Source organism: Dasypus novemcinctus, chromosome 21, assembly GCF_030445035.2.
Source record: "Dasypus novemcinctus isolate mDasNov1 chromosome 21, mDasNov1.1.hap2, whole genome shotgun sequence".
Taxonomy (NCBI): domain Eukaryota; kingdom Metazoa; phylum Chordata; class Mammalia; order Cingulata; family Dasypodidae; genus Dasypus; species Dasypus novemcinctus.
In genome coordinates, this window is record NC_080693.1 from 60,146,360 (window position 1) to 60,168,291 (window position 21,932).

General features: G+C 38.8%; 2 protein-coding genes and 1 long non-coding RNA gene across 3 annotated transcripts; 1 reads left to right on the forward strand and 2 right to left on the reverse strand.

Annotated features, from left to right (window-relative positions):
• Positions 1 to 7,177: 7,177 nt before the first annotated feature.
• KRT40 (keratin 40) lies at positions 7,178 to 13,162 on the reverse strand. Its single transcript, XM_004450121.3, has 7 exons — positions 12,703 to 13,162; positions 12,059 to 12,141; positions 11,659 to 11,815; positions 9,456 to 9,617; positions 9,251 to 9,376; positions 7,773 to 7,993; positions 7,178 to 7,277 (listed from the first exon to the last, which is right to left on the reverse strand). Exons 1-7 carry the CDS (start codon positions 13,144 to 13,146, stop codon positions 7,178 to 7,180), a joined length of 1,293 nt encoding a protein of 430 aa, XP_004450178.2. The 5' UTR covers positions 13,147 to 13,162.
• LOC139437263 (uncharacterized) lies at positions 9,084 to 15,658 on the forward strand. Its single transcript, XR_011647001.1, has 3 exons — positions 9,084 to 9,632; positions 12,823 to 12,990; positions 14,636 to 15,658. It is a non-coding gene; the product is annotated as an uncharacterized lncRNA (long non-coding RNA).
• Positions 15,659 to 20,628: 4,970 nt separating this feature from the next.
• LOC139437247 (keratin-associated protein 3-3) lies at positions 20,629 to 20,925 on the reverse strand. Its single transcript, XM_071210900.1, has one exon. It carries the CDS (start codon positions 20,923 to 20,925, stop codon positions 20,629 to 20,631), a length of 297 nt encoding a protein of 98 aa, XP_071067001.1.
• Between the last annotated feature and the right edge of the window lie 1,007 nt (positions 20,926 to 21,932).

Here is a 21,932-nt window from a genome sequence, read left to right on the forward strand (position 1 = left end):
CCATATCAACAACCTCTTTCATCAGTGTGGCACATTCATTGTATTTGATGAATACATTTTGGAGCACTGCAACACTGCATGGATTATAGTTTACACTGTAGTTTACACTCTCCCAGTCCATTCAGTGGATTACGGCAGGATATATAATGTCTTGCATCTGTCCCTGCAATATCATTCAGGACAACTCCATGTCCTGAAAATGTCCCTATATCACACCTCTTCTTTCCTCTCCCTGCAACTCCGGTGGCCATTGTCTCCACATCAATGATACAATTTTTTCCATTGCTAGAGTCACAATAGTTCTATAGTAGAATACCAGTAATCCACTCTAATTCGTACCTAAAGAATTCTTAATGTGACAAAAAACAAACTGAACTTTTAGGGGAAAAAAACCATTATCTTACATAAACTCTGTTTCACATTTTTAAGGATTTATCTAAGCCTAATATCAAACAGCTTATTTTTTTGGTAGGTCTGTGGGCTTGACTTTTCTCTAAAAATTATAACTGGAGCTCTTCCAGAGATTAACTTTGTTCTGCTTTCCCATGGCTAATGTCTGTGCCATTAGAAGAGAGAAGATTAGAAAACTAGGTAAGTTATTTCTTATATCTGAGTACTTCAAACTGATCATTTTTGTTGTATATGTGGCCCATTTATAAAGAAGACAGCATTAGAATTAAAATCAGTATTAAAATTCAGAAGATGAATCTAACCTACAACCCAGAACCTCAAAACACTAAAGTACAAGCACAAATAGTATCTTGAAATTTCTCTCTCTCTTTTTTTTTTAAGATTTATTTATTTATTTAATTCCCCCCCTCCCCCGGTTGTCTGCTCTCTGTGTCTATCTGCCGCGTCTTGTTCCTTTGTCTGCTTCTGTTGTCATCAGCGGGACGGGAAGTGTGGGCGGCACCATTCCTGGGCAGGCTGCACTTTCTTTCGCGCTGGGCGGCTTTCCTTATGGGGCGCACTCCTTGTGTGTGGGGCTCCCCTACGCGGGGGACACCCCTGCGTGGCAGGGCACTCCTTGCATGCATCAGGACTGCGCATGGGCCAGCTCCACACGGGTCAAGGAGGCCTGGGGTTTGAACCGCGGACCTCCCATGTGGTAGACGGACGCCCTAACCACTGGGCCAAGTCCGTTTCCCTGAAATTTCTCTTTATAAACATATTTATTAAACAATGAAAGAAACAAAATGTTCAGGAGCAAATTTCAGTGATTAACTAAAAAAATGATCTATTTTAAATTTTATAATGATCAGGTTTTTTAAAGGATTGCATAAATGATTATTATAAATCAGTAACTGATCTGAAGTCCCAGTATTAAACACATTATCACAAATTAAACATTTATACCATCCAATTTATGTTCAATTTATTTTATTGTTTAATAAAAACTAAAATAATTACTGACTATTTATAAAAGATTTTTTCTAGTTGGTATTGTTTTGATTACCTAAGAGTACTTAGTGGAAGGCTAATGTTCCAAGTAAAGCAATACCTTAAAGATATGAAAAGGTATATAAATTCAGTTTCCTTATTAGAACATACCTTGTAAGCTATATGTTTCAGAATGTGTAACTGGGAAAGTATTAAAGTTCTATCTTTGAAATTATTTCATAATAAAAGTGATTCACATAAGTGGATGGATGATTTCTCTAACCTTTTATCAGCTTAAGGGAAAAAAAAGCAAAAGGCTATGTATGTAACTCAGCTCTGCCAAAGGTTATATTACAGCTCTGGGCAAATACCTATTCTGAAATTGTTTATTTCTGATATAAATCGTATAATTTGTAAGGTTACTTCTAACTCTAAAATTTCATGACACTTTGCATTTCATTAGGTCCATGCTACTTGATTTCTTTGCATTCACTTGCATTTTAGCTATCTAAATGGATCAGGTAAGATACACAGTAGAGCAAACCAAAATGCCTTAGTTGGACTAACAAGCAGAAAAGGAATACACATGCACATACAAACATTTTAGGACTATATATTTTAAAAGGATTCAATTAACCTAAATCAAAGTATGGCTACAGAAGGAGAGGAAGTATCTAAGCTATGGTCAACACATGTTTACCTAAGGCCTTATATTTTTACTTGTACACATACCATATCACAATGTAGAAATATACCCCCATCTAGCTCTATTAAGGTACAAATTAAATCAGATTAATATATACTTCTTGAGTGGTATCATCTCTGGATGTTTGTATACTGGGTTTGAGTATAGATTCCAGGTTTCCTTGGGTCCCTTTCAAGGGATCTCCTTTCTCTTTAGTATTTTTATTTAAAGAACTACCAATCTTAATAGTTAAATACTCGTTTTCATTACTTGATCATGTCAGTTCTTTGAAATGTTATTGCCATGAACCATGACATGCATTATTTATAACAGAAGTAGAAGCTTAAAAGATGTAGATATCACATATTTTAATTCAATGGTTATTTTAAAAGTAGAAAAAAATGATAAAAATCCAATTGCGAGGAGCAGATGTAACTCAAGCAGTTGAGTGCTTGCCTCCCACATGGGAGATCATGGGAGGTCCTGGGTTCCGTTTCTGGTGCCTCTTGAAAAAACAAAGACAGACAACAAGCAAAACAAATGAAAAAGCCAACTCAGGGAAGCCAGTGTGGCTCAGCAGTTGAGTGCTACCTTCCCACATATGAGGTCCTGGTTTCAATCCTTGGCACCTCTAGATATCATGAAATTTCCTATTTAATAACCATAGTCTGAAATTTATTTCTCACTCAAGAAAACAGATTTATTTCTAAACATTTATTATACCTTTTGCTGGAAACAGAAGAAATAATTTTTTCCTTGACAAAATTGTTCCAGGAGAACAAAACTGATGTTCCAAATTAGAGGAGGGGTCTTCCTGAAATGTCAGTATGTGATAATTAGGATATAACAACAGTCTTTTAGTTAAAGGTTCATAAAAGCTATTGTTCAGACAGTGGTTTAGGCTGTTTTGCAGATGCTTCATCTGAGTTAGTTCTGTTATCAATGTTATTTTCATCTTCTTCATCACGTTAATCACCGTCCAAGACCCTGTTTTGAGCTGCCGCCACCCGATCCTGCGCTTCCCGCCGTACCAGGGGCCAAGCAGGTTGGCTCGCCCCCTCATTTGGGCCACACCAGACAACAGATCCTGGAAAGGGTCAGCGTCTATGTGGGCTTCACAGGACAGGCGGAGCTGCTGCAGCTGCCCGTCTGGCCCGAAGTTATCTCCCAGCGTCATCAGGACTGCTCGATCCTCATGCATGCGCCACAGAGAAGCACCACCGGAAGCAGAAGACAGACTGTGTGTATACCTATACATACATATATAGAGGTATATATATTCATAATTTACTGGTGTATATGGTTATGTATATATTTACTGGTGTCAACATTTTATCAGTCTGAATGAAGTATAGAAATGTACCTGTCTTTGTCATCTCGTCTCTCCCGTTTTTTATTTATTTATTTATTTCTCTCCCCTCCTCCCCACGCCAGTTGTCTGTTCTGTGTCTATTTGCTGCGTCTCCTTTGTCTGCTTCTGTTGTCAGCGGCACGGGAGTCTGTGCTTCTTTTTGCTGCATCATCTTGTTGTGTCATTTCTCCGTGTGGGTGGCACCATTTCTGGGCAGGCTGCACTTTCTTTGGCGCTGGGCGGCTCTCCTTATGGGGCACACTCCTTGCGCGTGGGGCTCCCCTACACAGGGATACCCCTGCATGGCACAGCACTCCTTGCGCACATCAGCACTGCGCATGGGCCAGCTCCACAAGGGTCAAGGAGGCCCGGGGTTTGAACCGGGGACCTCCCATGTGGTAGACTAACGCCCTAACCACTGGGCCAAGTCCGCTTCCCTCTCCCGTTTTTCAAAAAGCAGTTTTATTGAGATATATTCACATACCAAAGTATGTAATCAATGGCTGTTAGTGTAATCACAATGTTGTGCATTCATCACCACAAAAAAATTTTAGAACAATTTCATTACTCCAAAAAGAAAAACTCCACACCACTTAGCAGTCACCTCTCAAATCCTTTATCCTTCCCCATTTCCCATTTTGATACAATTGTCTTAAATCTTTTCTCCACATACAGTGAGAATCACATCAGATGGTGTTACAATTTTTGCTTCAACCATGACACATAATTTAGAAATCTGAAAAGGAGAAGGATATTTATTGTATTTATCCTTATTTCTACTTTTTTTGTTGTCCTTCTTTCCTGATATTCCAAAAAATCCTTATTTTGTCATTTATTTTCTGTTTAGAAGCTGCCTTTTAGTCATTCTTTTAGGGCAGGTCTCATGGTGACAATGTTCCTAAATTTTCCTTCATATGAGAATGCCTTGATTTCCCCTTCATTATTGAAGAATATTTTACTAGATATAGAATTCTGGATTGATAATTATTTTCCTTTTAACACTTGAAAACTGTTGTACCACTTCCTGGTTTTCATGGTTTCTGATATTAAATATGCTGTCATTCAAATTTTTTTCTCCTTTAGAGAAAGAGCATGGTACCATTTCTCTCTAGCTACTTTCATGATATTTTTCTTTTTCTTTCATTTTTAGAAGTTTGACTCTGATTTGTCTTGTCATGAATTTTTTTTTTTTTTTTTGTATGTTGTATTGGGTTCATCTAGCTTCTTCAATCTGTAGGTTTATTTGTTTGCCAATTTGGGAAATTTTCAGCTACTATTTCTTTGAATACCTTTTCAGTCCTTCTCTCTTTATCCTCCCTCTCCTTATGGGACTCTGATGACATCAATGTTAGATCTTTTAATGTAGCACCATAATTCCTTGAGGAACTATTTTTTAAAAATGTATTAATCTGTCTTTTTATTTACAGTCTATTATCTCTTTGCTGTTTAAATTGGGTGATTTCTATTGTTCTACAAGTTTTCTGACTTTTTCCTCTGTCCTGTTCATTCTGATTTTGAGCCAATCCACAAGTATATATTTCAGTTTCAATGTATTTTTCAGTTCTAAAATTTCCATTTGGTTCTTTATATTTTCTATTTCTTTGCTGACATTCTATTTTTTTTCCATTTATTTCTAGAGTGCTTGTTAAAGCATTGCTCATTGAAGCATTTTTGTGATGTCTGCTTTAAAATCCTTGTCAGATAATTCTAACGTCCTTGTCATCTTCTCATTGCCATCTGTTGTCTTTTCCCATTCGAGTTGTACTTCCTGGTTCTTGGTAGGAGAAATGATTTTTGATTGAAATCTGGACAGTTTGGGTATTATATTATGAGACTCAGGATCTTATTTTAATTTTATGTTTTGAGCAGGTCTCCTCTACATCTCTTTGGAGGGGGAAGGGTAATGCTGATTCATTTCTGCCAGGTGGGGGTGGAAGTCCAGTGGCCACATTTTGTCTCCACTGACACCCACACCCAGGGAGGGTGGGAATATTGGGAGTTCAGTCTCCTTACCTGGCCTCTGCTGATACCACCCGGGCTGGGAGAGACAGGGGTGCTCCCCAAGTGACTTCCACTGACTGTGTAGGGCTTAGCTTTGTTACTGCTGGGCAGAGCGATGGAAGTCCTGACCAGGCCTCCTCTGACACCTGCCAGGTTAGGTATCAGTCCAGCCTCCCCATGAGGTCTCCCCTGACACTGAGGTAGTGGTGGTGGAGGGCCTCATTATCTCATGGTGGGAATGAAAGGCCCAGATCCCCCATTTAGCCTTTTCTGATCTGCTGCAATGTAGAGGTTCAGGTGTCTTGCTATGCTCTGGAGATGAGGAAAGTCTAGGCTCCCCACCTGGCCTTTACTGGCGAGGGTTGGGGATGGGGAGCACATCTCTTCTGTGGTATTTGGCTGAGTAGAGAGGTTGGTTTCTATGTTGCTGGGATGCCCCTTTTCTGATCCTTTAACTAGAGAGAACAAACTTTTCTTGGAGCTTTTTATTTTTTGTCTGCAACGGTTGGTATTTCTGGGTTGCTGTCTTCTCTAGCACATACTCTGGGATGTGTGGGAGATAAAGAAAACACAGGCATGAAAACTTGCTGAGTAAGAGCGGCAAGGCACATAAGGACAAATACTGTGTGACTTCACTTTTATGAGCTATCTAGAAACAGAAAATTTGTAGAGACAGAAAGTAGATGAGAGGTCTAATCTAGAAGAGGTAGAAGGAGGGGGGAAAGTAGGTGGTTGGTTAATGGGTATTAGCGTGTTTGTAAATTTTGGACATTTTTAAATTTAAAAAAAGAAAACATAGTGAACCCATGATCATGTTTTTCCTTGGGTTTCGAGGATCTTACTTGGTCCACCATCTTTCAGAGTCTTATGTTTGTTTTATACATAATGTTCAGAGATTTTAGCTAAACTTTGTAGGAGGAATAGGGAGACACATGTCAATTTCATCTTTTTGAAAGTGGAAATTCTATTCTTTGCTTTTTAAAATGTGTACGCGCAATTATTCTTATAACCTAAATGTCCACTATCAGACCATTGTACCGGTAATATTATGCAGCGATGGTTGCAAAACAATATTGTGCTTTTTTTAGGACTGAAAATGTTTAGATGACAAAAATGAAAAAAAAAATAGGTTATGTAACTGTATATAAATATGACTATAACTATATGGAAAAAATCTATCTATAAGAAAGAAAATTGGAAATTCCCAAAAATATTGACAATGGATGTTTCAGGGATGGAATTAGGAATGGTATTTTCCCCTTCCTGTACCAAATTAAAAAAAGAGAATCTAGTACTTTCATAATTAAAATACAACACAAGAAAATTTATTTTACTTTTTTCCTGTTCTCAGGAAGATACACACAGTTATTTTCCATTATATATGACATTTTGCATGGATTAGTTAAATTTTGCTTTTGAGGAGCTAAATTATTTTCAACCTGGGCTTATGCAAAATCAATATATGAGCGTTGGTTTTGACAAATTCCTGGGATTAAATGGCTGTTGGCAAAATAGATTTGCAAAGCTATATTTACCATGCTAAGGAATAAAAGTTGCAGATTAGCAAGAAAGCTTTATGGACCTCTAGAATACCCTGAATAAACAGGTAGCAGAGGAAATGAAGCAAAATATAATGAGGATGCTTAGAGGACAATTTTAGCATGCATTTCAGCTTTGTTCATCTCTGGTTGAAGCCCTATCTGTTTTCTAGGGCACTGCTGATTTCCACTCATCCATTAGCTGTGTTGAGTGTTTAACAGTCACACACAGCAGTTTCCAACTGTGCAAATGAAATAGGTGGCGCATGGCTCACAGGTGTTGCTTGATGTGCAAGTTGTAGAACCCGGGTTACAGGGAAGTCTGGGGGAAAAATTTCAACTAGGCTTAATAAGGGAAATCTTGATAAATTATCAACTGGGAAAAATTATGAAAATTTTTGCCTTACAAATTATGTTCTGAAGGGAACTCTCTGCAGAATAACACTTTAAGTCTATTTCATCCCTGGACCCGGAATTGTCACTTCAGAAGTGACATTGAATAATATTTTATATATTTTCTTCATTTTGCATATGCCATTTTGTGTATGTTCCTGATTTCCCTTTAGAAGAAAACAAGAGCAAAAGTAGAGCCGAGCATGAAATGTTACGTATGGTATTTATTCTGCTTTAGAATATTTCAGAACATTTCTATTGTCACGTGCTTAGCCTTAGCTGCTCTGCATCCCTCTTTTAAGAAGTTCCCTTAACCATCTTAGGGAGATTTGACCTTGGGGTAAGCAGGATTCTCTGATATCAGCCCTTCACTTTCAATCTCTTCGTGACTGAGAGAATTCATGACCAGTTGTGTTGTACTTGCCTGCTGTCCTCATTCTCAAGGAGGCCCTGGTATGTGCCAATCTCACCCTCCAGCCGGGCTTTCATGTCCAGCAGCACCTGGTACTCCTGGTTCTGCCGCTCCAGGTCACAGCGGATCTCCGCCAGCTGGTCCTCCACGTTATTGATCAGGCACTGCATCTGGGCCAGCTGGGAGCCGTACTGGGCCTCTGTCTCTGCCACAGTGCATTCTAGAGATTCTGTCTGTGGGAGAAAAATAAAAGGTAAACAGGACAGTGTAGCCCAGACCACAGGACCAGGATGCCTGTTTTCAGGCCCTGGCCCTGCCTTTTTCTAGTTAGGTGACCTTGGGAAAATTACTTAGCTTCTCTGAGCCTCAGTTTTATCATATATAAAATGGAGAATGCAAAGTATTTATCCCATGGGTGGTTGTGAGGACTAAATGAGTTAATATGTGTAACACTCTTAGAAGAGTGCCTGGAAAGTTTTTAGGGGCAATTTATGACGCTTTTCCCTGTTCAGCTTAGTTTAAAATTGCTTTTCCCCAGGCTTCCTTGAAATCCATGTTCTACAACCTGCATGTTAGCACCACCACTGCGACGACGGCAACCTACGGCCTACTTCTGCTGCTTAAGGAGGATCACCAGCCCTTGAGAGGAAATGTCGAGTTTGGGCTCCCAGCAGGGAGGGGCATCACAGTGTGGTTAAGAGAAGGGCTCTTCTCTCAACCAACCATTGGTTCCAGCTTCCACATTTGCCTCTTAAAGTTGCATGACCCCCTGCAGTTTGCTTAATCTGACATCAGTTTTTCTCATGTGTACCATGGAGGTATAGATGAAAGGTATCTACCCCACAGGGTTATTGTAAGGATTAAATCAGCATGGTGCCTCTCACGACACTCATGCTCAGCTATTAGTCACCACCTAGCATGGTGTGCACGTGGTGTTTAGAAGTGGCTGCCATACCTTTTTGAATGCATGGTGTTCTTGTTGCTTGATTGGGGTGGAGGTACATTGAAGGGTCAGGTGGAGATGTGAATCCTAGGGAACTTGAGGATAGTTGTAGGCTGAAAGAGCCTGAAAAGTCTTTTTTTTTTCCACTTTAGATAGGATGGTCATGTGGAAAATTGTTCTGAATCAAAAGCACTGGAATTCCTGAGAGCCTTTGGCTGAGAGGGTTCCCCCCACCCCCACTCCTGCCCTCTCCCTCTTTCTGTCTCTGGAAGTTGCTGCAAGATCATGTCCAAGCTTGGGAGCCAGGGGTGTGTGGCCAAAGCATCCTGTGGGGATAGCACAGGCTGTTGACCTTTCACTCCTGCTTCTAACTGTCTGAAAAGTGTGCTAAAGGCAAGAAACGCAGTCCTTGCAAACTGGAAATTCAGGTATTTTGCTGTGTGAACTGTTTCTCCCTTGGGTTATGGAAGAGAGGACAATATTCCCTGGGCTGTCTCAGGGCCTGATTCATCAGTGACAAAACAGGAGCTGTCTTTGCCTTACACACCAGACTTTGCTGAGCTTGGAGCTCAATCTCCAGACTGCTAGCCATACGTTTCAGTTCCAGGATCTCTGTCTGGCAGCCCTGCAGCTGCTCTGCGCTGGACAGTTGCTGCTGATTCAGCTCCTCCATCTGAAACACAGGCACGGATTAGAGAACACAAAGAAGGCAGAAGGCTGGAAGCCTGCCATTCTCCGGCTGCCGGGCCCACCTGAGCAGCTAACCATTCTTCCATATCTCTGCGGTTGTTGGTGAGCACTGTTTCATACTGACAGCGCATCTCATCCAGGACGCTGTTGAGGTCGATGGTGGGGGCAGTGTCTAGCTCCACACTGAGTCGGTCACCAAGCTGTTCATGAAGCAAGGCCACCTCCTGGAAGCGTAATGGGTAAGGAATGTCACAGAGTATTGGGAGAGAAAACCAACTGGAGAGGGTCTTATCCCAATGACATCCCCTTCTTGTTTTTTGGAGTTGTAGTTAAAAGTGTGGGATTTACATTCTGATCACCTGGCTTGAATCTCTTTTCATTACTTGTAACTGTCTTCGTTTCTTCATTTGCAATATGGGTATAATAATTGTACCTTTTCCAAAGTGTAAATGTGGGCTATATGAGTACTCATAGTCATTCAAAGAACTTATAAAAGTTCTGGCACATAGTAAGATCTCTCAGTAAATGTTAGCTATTATTCCCATCAACAAATGTGCTTTTTTCAGAGGGAAAATATGCTTTGTTACATCATTTTTCAACTTCGTCAATACAGGATAAATGCAGAACATTGACAAATATTGACCCAAATATTGCATGAGTCTTTATCCCCTTTTGAAGTGGATTTCATAGCCTGAATTTTGTAGGTTGGAGCTGGCATAAAGCCTCCAAGGAGAGCCTTTATAAAGTTGCTCACCTCCTCCACAAAAAACAATGGCACAAACTCAGCTTATAAATGCACTATCTTCCCCCCAGTATGGGACATGACTCCCGGGATGATCCTTCCTGGCACTGAGGGATTATTACCAAGTGCCAAATAGCTATGCATCTGGAAAAAGACCTTGTCCAAAAGGGGGAACTATTAAATACAAATGAGTTTTTATGGCTAAGAGATTTCAAAGTGAGTTGGGAGGTCATTCCAGAGGTTTTGCTTATGCATATCTCAGCAGGGTCTCATTGGCTGCCACAGTAAACAGTGCCTCAAACAGTGGGGCTCCTCAGGGCTTTAGAGATATCTAGACACTATAAGCAGGGAAGACAATTTCAGGAGTTTGGCACCATGTCAGTGGGCCTTACTTTGGAATTTATGCTCCCCAGTGCAACAGAGTTAGATTCATTTATAATTTCCCTACACAGGGCTCTTCTGTCCCTTTTATTTGAACCTATAATTAGCACTATACTCATTAAATGTATGTCCTGGAGACTTACATCTTCAGTCTGTTCATATGCTGGTTGAGCCCTGAATCTCAGCAGAGTTGCAACACCTGCTCTCCAGTTCTTTGAACTCACCCAGGACAACTAACAAAATGATAATGATGAATAATGCCCATCCCAAAAAACAGAGTATCTACAACTGCAAACAAGACAGTTCCATCCATCTGCTCCATGGGATCTTAGCCCCCTCTCAATCAGAAACAGAATGGGCATCACCATCTCAAAATCTTCAAGATTGAAGAATGAACAAACATAAGGGGGGAATGCAACTATGCACTAAAATAGACTTATTCTAGCAATGGAAGAACTTGTATCATTGATATAAAGACAGTGGTCACTAGAGGTTCTGAGGGGAGGGAGAGAGAATAGGTATAACAAGGGGGCATTTTGGGGACATTAGAATTGTCCTGCATGGCATTGCAATGATGGATACAGGCCATTATACATTTTGTCAAAACCTATAAAATCACATGAGGCAAAGTTTAAACTGTAATGCAAACTGTAGTCCATGGTTAGTAGCAGTGCTTCAATATGTGTTCATCAATTGTAACAAATGTACCACACTCATGAAAGATGTTGTTAATGTGGTAGAGGGAGGGGGTGGAGTATATGGGAAGCCCCTATATATTTGATGTAATATTTTTATGCAATCTAAAGCTGCTTTATAAACAAACAAACAAACAAACAAACAAATAAATAGCTTGCAGTATTGTAGCCAATGAGGTTTATCTGAGGCACACTTATTGATAACTGAAAAAGGAATGGCAAGAGGAGAGTTTGGATCCTTCATCTGGCACAGGCCAGGGACTATTTCATGTCCACATTCAGAGTCAAACTGGAATGATCAGACTGCATAGTAATAGTGCCCTTGAGTAATTTGGTTCCAGTTTAAGCCGCATCAACTCATGATCAATTTATACACTTTAACATGAAATCTATCAGTTCAACTTTGTCTCTCTCAGAGCCCTTCAGCCATTTTGCCACTTTCCTCACCTCTTCATGGTTTTTCTTAAGGCAAAAGAGATCCTCCTTCAGAGACTCCACCTGGGCCTCCAGGCCGGGTTTGCACAGGGTCAGCTCGTCCAGGATCCTGCGCAGGACACTGATGTCAGTCTCTACTAGCTGGTGAAGAGACAGCTCAGCCTCGTACCTGTTATAACCAAAGAGATGCAGATCCAGTGCTACCATGCTAGGACTGTGCAAAGTACTGGGGGCATAATGATGAATCACATGTGGACTCAAGGGAGCCACTTCCGTGATTTCCTTTATATCCCAAATAACTAAAAAGTCCAGCTTTGCTAACTTAAAAATATTATATAGAAAATATTGGTGCTGAATGTGTGTTTGTGTAAGAGAGAATCATAAATTAATTTCAAATTCAAATTAAACTTACTTTGACCTAAAGTCATCAGCAGCCAGTTTGCAGTTGTCGAGCTGTACAGCAAGTCTAGAATGCTCTGCCTTCATGCACAAGATCTGGAAAGTAAGTTATCATGTAATAAATGATTATTTGCAAGAAACCTATCTATTCATTTAACATTTATGCAGTTATTTATCTTTTAAAAATCTCTATACTAAAGTAACAATAGCTTTCAGCCTGCTTTTCTGATTAACTGTGCCACTCAGGACTGTATACTCATCCATGATAAGAGAAATTCATCAGTAAGAGAAGAGAAAGGCTACTAGGTCTTTGATAAAAAAAATGACAGTTAAGTTTCTGTTTTAAATATAAATACACAGTGTTAAACACAGAAATAGTTTTAGATATAATACAGTTTCCCCTCATTTTATAGAAGATAAAGGTAAAGCCTGCAGGTAAGTGACTTTATTACAGTCACTCAATTAATTAGTGGCAATGTGGGGGCTAGTGCTAATGTTTCTGGACTCTTAGTGAAGAGCTCTTTCCACTATACCACATTAGCCCTTGGAATTTCCCTCTCTTTTGATTTCCTTTCATCAAATGGCCTCTTCTAGTGTAAAGATAAAGCAAATCACTGATTGGGTAGGCAGAGGAATTACGGCAACAAGACACCAGACCTTTTGTTGAAGATCTTCAATGGTGTTGAAGTAGCCCTGGTAATCGGGACACACCAGTGGGACCTCCTGCTCACACTGTTCTCGGATCCTGCACTCCAGCTCTGCATTCATCTCTTCCAGGCCGCGCACCTTCTCCAGATAGCTGGCGAGTCTGTCATTCAGGAACTGCATTGTCTCCTTCTCGTTGCTGTTGAACACCCCATCCTCATACCAAACACAGTTCCCCACCGCGCATGGCACATTACAACTCCCAGCAAAGGAGCAGGGGGCGAAGCAACCAGTTGGCAGGTGAGCCCTGGATGGGAAGCTAGGGGTCTGGCATCTGGATGTAAAGCAGGTACTGGGGAGACATGTTTCCATGGAACAGGTTGAAGCAGATGGACATTTGGAAGCCTTGACACAGGACTCGGTAGAGCAGCGAGTGGGGGAACAGTCAGAAGTCATCCTAGTAGAAGCGAAGAACAGGGACTTACTGCAAAACTCAGATGGACTGACTCTAGAAGTCTCTCCCTTTCCTGAGACTTATATATAGGCCCCAAATGGGTATTTACAGGTTGCACCAAATGTTTTCTTTATCACTGTTTATGCCAGTTTTCATAAGAACATTTCATTAGTCTAGGTTATTTACGGAAGAGTTTTATGCCTCATAAAAGAGGGATAACTTTAGGTTACTGAATCAGGACTTAACACCATTTTCATGTGCTAGTAGGATAAAATACTAGCTTCAGGAAATTTTCCCAGGAAACACTGTCCTTTTGATAAAATCAAGAAAGAAAGAAAATTTGGCCAATTAGTAATTATTTACAACTGAGGAAAATGATATCCCCATAGATTCTGATATTGTGCATTTAAAATGTTTGAATCTTTAAAAATTAATATTACAATATTTTAAATGCCATTTATTTGTTTGTGCCACTATCATGAAAAGGCTCAGTGTGATAAGCCATCTTTGTAATGCTTTTTGTGATTGTGATATAGCCTATGTGTTTATATGGTAGAGGAGTGAGGTGTGTACTTGGATTGAAGTGTCTGTGTGTTAACCATATCTCACTGTGTGAAAATGATAAGACCACATTGCCTAACTGTTTGGCGTAATTTGTGCTATTTAACCAAAATATAAATTGGTTAGCTGGGGCTAGAGTTGTTATCCTTGATTTGTTAAAGCTTGCCTTCTCCACGTTCTTTATGTCTCAGTTTTAGATCAGGGGAACTATTATTATTTACCACGGGAGTACTTATAGGTTACTCAGGTATTTCTAATAAGAGTGCCATGAATTGTATACTTTACAATGGTAAATTTTATGTTATGTTTATTTTGCTACAATACAAATGTGTTAAAAATTACATATGTGAAACAAAGAACATTAAGTGAATATAAAGCACAATCCCATAGTAACATAATGAGTTAAAAGAAAAATATCTTTGAAGAGAATCCATTGACCTGGTTGTCCAGTTAATTATATGCAGCAATGTGTCATTATTTTAAAGTATCAGGTAAAATACGGCATATTTTCATTTGTCTCAAGCTAATTTCTATTTGTAAAATGTTGATTACTGGTTATTATATATATACACCAGGAAGGGCTATTTATTTTTGCCTTGGCTAGTTAGCACAGTGTTGTATAACTATCTGTAGCAATTATTCCTATCTTAGAATAATGGGAAATTGACCAGCAATTGTTCTTATGGCATATCATCCTAAGAGGAAGGGACACTGGAAATAGAGAAAAATAAATAGATGCCATGGAAGGTCATGATAAAAACATATAGTTATTTCATTTTGTAATATGCTCTTATCCCAGAACATCCACCAACTGCTGCTCGAATATCTGAAATACAAATCTGTTTTTGTGACTCTTCACTTATGAAGTCGAAACTTCATAGCTTGGCATAGAATACCTTCCTCAATCTGGTGTCCATTTACTTTTTCTAGGCTCATTTCCTGAAACTCCTTCTCACCAATTCCAAACTCCAGCCATACATCCATGCTTTGCAGGTGGTGTTTCCTTTGTCTAATCCTCAAGACGCAGCTGAAGTGGCATCCAACTGCTTCACATTGAGATGAGGCTCTACCCATAGCAATGTGTATGTTCCTGCACTTAGGCAGCTGACACATTGCATTGCAATTTTTAAATGTATTTTAATATTTACTGATCTTATTTGACAATGCTCCTTTAAAACCTCATAGCCCCAGTGCATGGGGCCTAATAAAATAGGTTCTTATTAAGTGTTTGCTGAAAATATATCCCTTATTCTTGATAACGGTTACTGTTCTGGTACATCATTCCTGTGAAAATAATTTAATACTAAAGACTAAGGAAAATTGGTGGAGAAAAAAAGAATCCTGTCCTGGGTTCATAATAGATTCTGGTTCCAACATTGTTATCTATTAGCTGTATGGTCTTTATCTAATCGTGAGACCCCTTTGGGACTCAGTCTCACTGTAAAATGGGGAAAAAAACACTTGCCCTTTTATTGCATAAAGTTGTCAGGAGTTAAACAATATGATTATCCATCACTTTATCAATGGTAAAATGCAATGCCGATGTAGGTCTCCAATTGATGAATCTTGCTCTCCAGTAATTTCATAATTGCCAAATTCAGGGACATGCTCTTTTTGTTTCTCCAACTTTTGTTTTCATTGAGGTAAACTTTATGTATAGTGAAATGTACAGTTTTGCCAAATGTATATACCCATGTAACCAGCACCCCAGTCAAGATAGCAAACATTTCCTTCACACCAGAGTGTGCCCTTATGTCCCCTTATCCCTCACATCCCCCCTCCTGTAGGCAGCCACTACTCTGATTCCTATTCATCAATTTAATAAGTGGAAGCATACTTTTGAATCTGATTTCTTTTACTCAGAATAATGTTTTTAATTCATTCACATTGTTATTTCTATCAGTAGTAGTTCATTTTATTGTTTAATTGATGAGGACCATTTCATTATATGAATATACCACAATTTATTCATTCTTCAAAATTTGGATTGTTTTATTTGGGAGCTATTACAAATAAAACAGCTATAGATATTCTTTTACAAATCTTTTTGTGGATATATGTTTTCACTACTCTTGGGTAAATAATCTAGGAATAAAATTGCTGAGTCATAGAATAACTGTATGTTTCTTTGCATAAGAAACAATCAGACTTTTTTTCCAAGGTGATTGTATGTTCTCACCAATACTGTATGAGAGATCTAGTTGTTCTGTATCCTCATCAACATGTGGAGTTGTCAGATTTTTAAATTATAGACATTTTAGTGCATGTAAATTTCATTGTGGTTTAATTTGCATTTTCTTGGTGACTAATGATATTGAATATATTTTCATGTGCTTATTTGAATATCTTTTGTGAAGCAACTATTCAAGCCCATTTTTCATTAAAAAAATCTTTTTACTGCTAACTTGTAGGAATCCATTTTATATTCTGGATTCATGTCCTTATCGTATATATATACACCACGAATATATTTTTCCCTGCCATTAGCTTGGCGTTTTATTTTCTTAATAATGTCTTTTGAGGCACATGAGCTTTTAATTTTGATAAAGTCCTGTTTATAAAGTCTCATATTAGAGCTTTTTGTGCCCTCTCTAAGTAATATTTGTTTACACCAAGGTTACTTCTAAGTTTATAGATTGCTATCCTAACTCTTATTACAGAAATGTTATAATTTTAGCTTTTACTTTTAGGACTATGAACCACTTTATTTGTGTGTGTGTGTGTGTGTGTGTGTATGTGTATGAGGTGAGGTGGGGTCAAGTCTCATTTTATTTCATGTATTTATCTTATTACTCCAGCATCGTTTGTTGAAAAGACTTTCTATCTTCAATGATTAAAGTGACACATTCATTGAAAATCAATCAACTCTGCATTTGTTTTTTTATTTCTAGACTCTCCATTCTGTTCCAATCATCTGTTATCTATCCTTATGCCAAAAGTTAACCTAGATTTATGAGCTTGATATCAGGAAGTCTGAATCCTTAACTTCATTCTTTTTTTTCCAAGATCATTTTGGCCATTTAGGTCCTTTGCATTTTCTTAGAATTTTAGACTTAGCTTGTTGTTTTCTTCAAAACCCCCACTGACATTTTGATTGTGATGACACTGAATATATTTGAGAAGGAGTGCTATCTTAACAATAGAATCTATATTACTTCATTTATTTGGGTCTTCTTTAATTTTTCTCAGCATTGTTTCGTGTTTTATAACTTTATAAAGTAACTTTATTCCTAAAAGTTTTATATTTTGATGTACTGTAAAGGCATTTAAAAATGTTTTTCCAATTGTGTTGCTAGTATACGTATATACAATCTATTTTTGTACATTTATTTTGTATCCTAAGACTTTGCTGGATTTATTACTTCTAGTAGGTTTATTAATATTTTTATAGATTCCTTTGGATTTTCTACAAATTGTGTCTTTTGCCAGGGGAGATAGTTTGCTTAATTCTTTTGTTTTTCATTTCAATTTTTTTCCTTATTGCATCAGTCATTAGTAAAATATTGAATGAAAGTGTTGAAAGGGAAGTAGACGTGGCTCAACTGATAAGAGTGTCTGCCTACCGTATAGGAGGTCCAGGGTTCAAACCCAGGGCCTCCTGGCCCATGTGGTGAGCTGGCCCGTGTGCAGTGCAGTTGCACTCAAGGAGTGCCGTACCCCACAGAGGTGTCTCCGGCATAGGGGAGCCCTACGTGCAAAGAGTGTACCCTGCAAGGAGAGCCGCCCCACATGAAAGAAGCGCAGCCAGTCCAGGAGTGGCACCGCATGCATGGAGAGCTGACACAGCAAGATGGCACAACAAAAAGAGACAAAGATTCCCAGTGCCACTGAGAATGCAGGCAGGCACAGAAGACTACACAGTGAATGGACACAAGAGAGCAGACAATGGGGGCGGGAGGAGGGGAAGGGGAAGGGGAGAGAAATAAATAAAACAAATCTTAAAAAAAAAGTGTTGGAAGCAAACATCTTTGCCCTATACCTAACCTTAGGAGGAAAGCGTTCAGTATTTCATCATTATGTATGCTGATAGCTGTAGGATTTTGCCCAGATATTACCAGATTGAGGGAGTTAGTTATTTTGGGTTCTTCATCTCTCTGTCCCTTACCCTCTTGGGAGTTGTGTAGCACTGTCCTAGTCTGCTGATCCCCAAAGGAGGTCCCTCAGACAGCTTTTTGCCCTTTCTCTGTTGTTTTTGTGAGAGAGTTGAGCCCTGCCTGCCTACTCTGATGCCATCTTCCCGGAACTTCCCATGGTGAAAAACAGCTATCCTTTGTTTCTATGTAGTATGGGCTTTCCCCCTCTTAGTTCTTTCTTTCTTCCTTCCTTCCCTTCCCTTCCCTTCCCTTCCCTTCCCTTCCCTTCCCTTCCCTTCCCTTCCCTTCCCTTCCCTTCCCTTCCCTTCCCTTCCCTTGATCTAATTGACAATTATAAGATCATATTTCTTTTAAGATATTCTGTTTATCTTTGTTATTCAGTAGTTTGATATATCTAAGTGGTGTGTGTGTGTGTAGGTTGTGTTTATCAGCAAATTGAGATTTACTGAACTTCTTCGATCTGTGGATTGATGAACTAGATCACCAGATTTGGAAAGTTTTCATTCCTTTCCCCCCAATATTTTCTACCCCAATTTCCTCTCCCCTCTTATTCTGAGACTCCAATTGCATGTATATTGGGACACTTGATATTGTCCCACAGACCACTGAGGATCAGTTCACTTTTTTTTTCAATATTTTCACCCCTCTGTTCTTCTGGTTTGATCATTTCTATCTATATTAGACTGATATAAATTTATGTTAAGTTCACTGATCCTTCTCCTAATTTTCAGTATACAATCTGCTTTTAAGTCCATTCACTGAATTCTTTATTTCAGATATTGTATATTTTAGTTCTAGAATTTTCCTTTGCTTCTTTCTTAAAAATATTTTTCACTTCCTTGCTGAAATTCCTCCATCTTGTTCATTTACTATTTCCATCTTTTCCTTTAAATCCATGAACATACTTATAATACTTATTTTAAAATCTTTTTCTACTAATTCTTTTTCTAGGTCTATATTTATTGGTTGCGTTTTCTTTTGATATGGATTATATTTTTCTGCTTCTTCACGTTATGTTCTGCTCATGTTTTAGGAAGTCTTGATTATGTTGCAGAGTTCTGAGTGTTAAGTTTTGTTCAGGCAGGAAATTATATTGCTGGTAGACCCTCTTAATCTTCACAGGTTTAGCTTTACACAGGCTTAGCTTTAGGCTTTGTTAGGGCAGGTATAATTTGGTGTGTGTTCTTTACACTTTTGATGTGTCCTTTCTTTAGGATCAAGAAAAATGCCAGAGATGTTTTTCCACTCGAGTGTTAAGTTTTTTTCAGGCAGGAAATTATACTGCTGGTAGACCCTCTTGATCTTCATAGGTTTAGCCTTAGGCTTTGTTAGGGCAGGTATAATTGTGTGTGTTCTCTACACTTTCGATGTGTCCTTTCTTTAGCATCAAGAAAAATGCCAGAGATATTTTTCTGCTCTGGTTGAACTGGAACTTCAATATTTTATAATACTAAATGATCTTTGTCTTCTCGGTTCATCTCTCAATTCCCAAGCAGTAACTGTCTTCTAAGCTTCCTGGAATTTCATGCTGCATACATGAAACCCAACCCTCTAAAAGTACTTAAGAGGACACCTTACACAAACTTCTGCATACTCCCTCATACCTCTCTGGAACATTGTTCTGCAAATTCTAGCAGCCTTAACTGCATTCGGATATGCCACTTGTACCTCAGGCTTGATGTGTTTAGAGCAAAACATAGTATCTTACTCTGGAATTCTCTCCTTTTCCTCTGTCCCAGGCTCAGTTAGTGACATAACCCCCTTGCCTGGGCTAACTTTGCACCTTCGTTTCCTTTATATCCTTTTGACCACAAGTTTCAGTTCATTTGTCTTTGATTATGTCTTTTTCCTCTTGTTCCCATGACAGCCATTTTAATTGTTCTCAATTTTATTGTCCCCCAGCTCTTTGATAATGCTGCCAATAAAACACATCTAATTTTAAAATTACAGTACATTTTCTAAATTCAAGGAATAATTTATAAGTCTATGAAGTAAAAAATGAGTATTGTGTATGCATCTACCTCACCTGCCAGACTACCAGCTCACGTTGAGCAGGGCCAGTAAAACACAGGACACACAGTAGGCATTAATAAATATTTTTGAATGAAAAATTCATTATTATATTATTAATTTTTGCATAGCTAGATCAGTTGGACTAGTTGATATATTTGTCATATTTGGTCTTTGGGCCATGTGAAACATTTACCAACCTACCTTAAACCTTTTATTGTGGGGGGGCAAATTGGGGAAAATTCTACTTCTAATATGTCAATATATTGTATCATGTTCTACACAAAGCCAGTGAATTTTCTTAAAACAACAAGAAAAACGAAAGCAAGAAATATTTGTCCTTACTCCCTCTGTTGTCAGTTTTGAAGATGTTCATAGTTTTCCTTAAAATTCTGACATTTAGAGTTAAGAAACACATTTAAAGAATGGACAAAAATAAAAAGTAACTGTAGACATTTGAGCTATGCCAGAGATGTGGAATTTATTAGGTTGATCATGAAGAAGCTCCTCAATTTCCAGAATGATACCCAAGACTAGAAACTAGAAACCCGAGGTCCTCAAAGAAAGATATGCTTTAATATGAAGGAAGTGAATAACTATGGGAAGCCTATTGGCACCCACCTGTACAAATTTCACTTGGTTATTGCTACCAGCTACATGGCCTTTGAAAGCCTCTTGGTTTCTTTTGGGTGGTGATAATTCCACCCCTGGTCCACCTTCTAAAGCAGAGGAAATTAGTTGCAGGTACTGACACAGGTGAACACTAAAGCTTTTGTGTGGACCCCTTTAGTGTTGGGAGCTGGGCAATGCAGTCACCGATCAGCAGCATCTTGGGAGGCAGGGCTCACAGCAGGGCTGAACGAAGGTTGTGAGGTCAAGGGTCTCCAGGCCTGGGGTGGGCTGGGAGGAGTTGAGCAGGAAGCAGGTGGGCACACAGGGCTGAGGAATGTGGCAGGGTGGGGGGCAGTTGTCACAGCAGGTGGGCTCCAGTAGCCAAGTCGTGTGTTGGCAGGTGCTGGGCAGGCAGACTCCGCAACGGCAGCACTTGTCAGAGGAGCAGATAGTGGTGGCCGGGCCAGTGGGGACGCTGCAGCAGCGGGGGACACAGCAAGCCATGGTGCTGGGAGTCTGTTTTTTAATGGGCTTGACTGAAAAGATAGATGAGATTTCTGAGGTGTGACTGTCTGCCCTCACTCTGGAGCTCTTATATACCCTCCCCAGTGGGTGTTGGTCCAACCAGAAGGCTTCTTTCCTGGTTTTTGTTTATGTTGGTGTACTCATTATCTTTTGATTGGTTTGAACTTTAGATGCTTGTAAAGAGTCTCTAGTCTCATAATTTACTTTTATTGGAGTTCATTGCTAAATATGAACTGATTACTCTCGTTATTTGTCACTGGAACGCAAGCTTTAGGAGGTGTCGTCAAAGCTTCATCTATTATAATTCCACCACCAGCTCAGCCAGGGAATAATGAGTGGCAGTGGACCTATAGTGTATAGGTCTTCTCTCCATTACTGTTCAGTTGTTATTCTCTTTATTGTTATCTGTGTCAATTTGTGTGATGAAGTGTTTTTTTTTAAGAGCTGAGCTTAATTTTATTTTTATTTATTGTTTTTCTCTTTCTTTTTGAGCTTAATTTTAATAAATTTCTTTCAGCTTTGGAGGTTTTGAAGATCAAAGTCACATTAATGGGGGGAAATTTACTATTGGTAAGTAAGGGAACACTTAAAAAATGCTTATTAATCCCTTCCCTGACTATAAAATATTTCATTTTTGAAAATTTAGTCAAATCTTAAAAAGTATCAAGAAAACAAATTCACAATTTTGCCATTGAGAGAAATTCTATATTCATATAAATATATTTTCCACTAGTCATTTTTGTATGCATTTATCATATTACAGGAATCATATTATACCCATAGTTCTGTAGCTTGTTTTTTTACTTAAGCATACCTATTTTTTCATTACCTTATATTCTTAAATGTATTTGATATTGTTATTTTTTATTTTTCCTAGTATTCTCATAAAACACATTTATAAGTTACTTAAAATGTCATATTATTAAGCATGAAGATTATTTCAACTTTTAAAAAAGATGAATTGTGGCAATACAGAACTATGTATA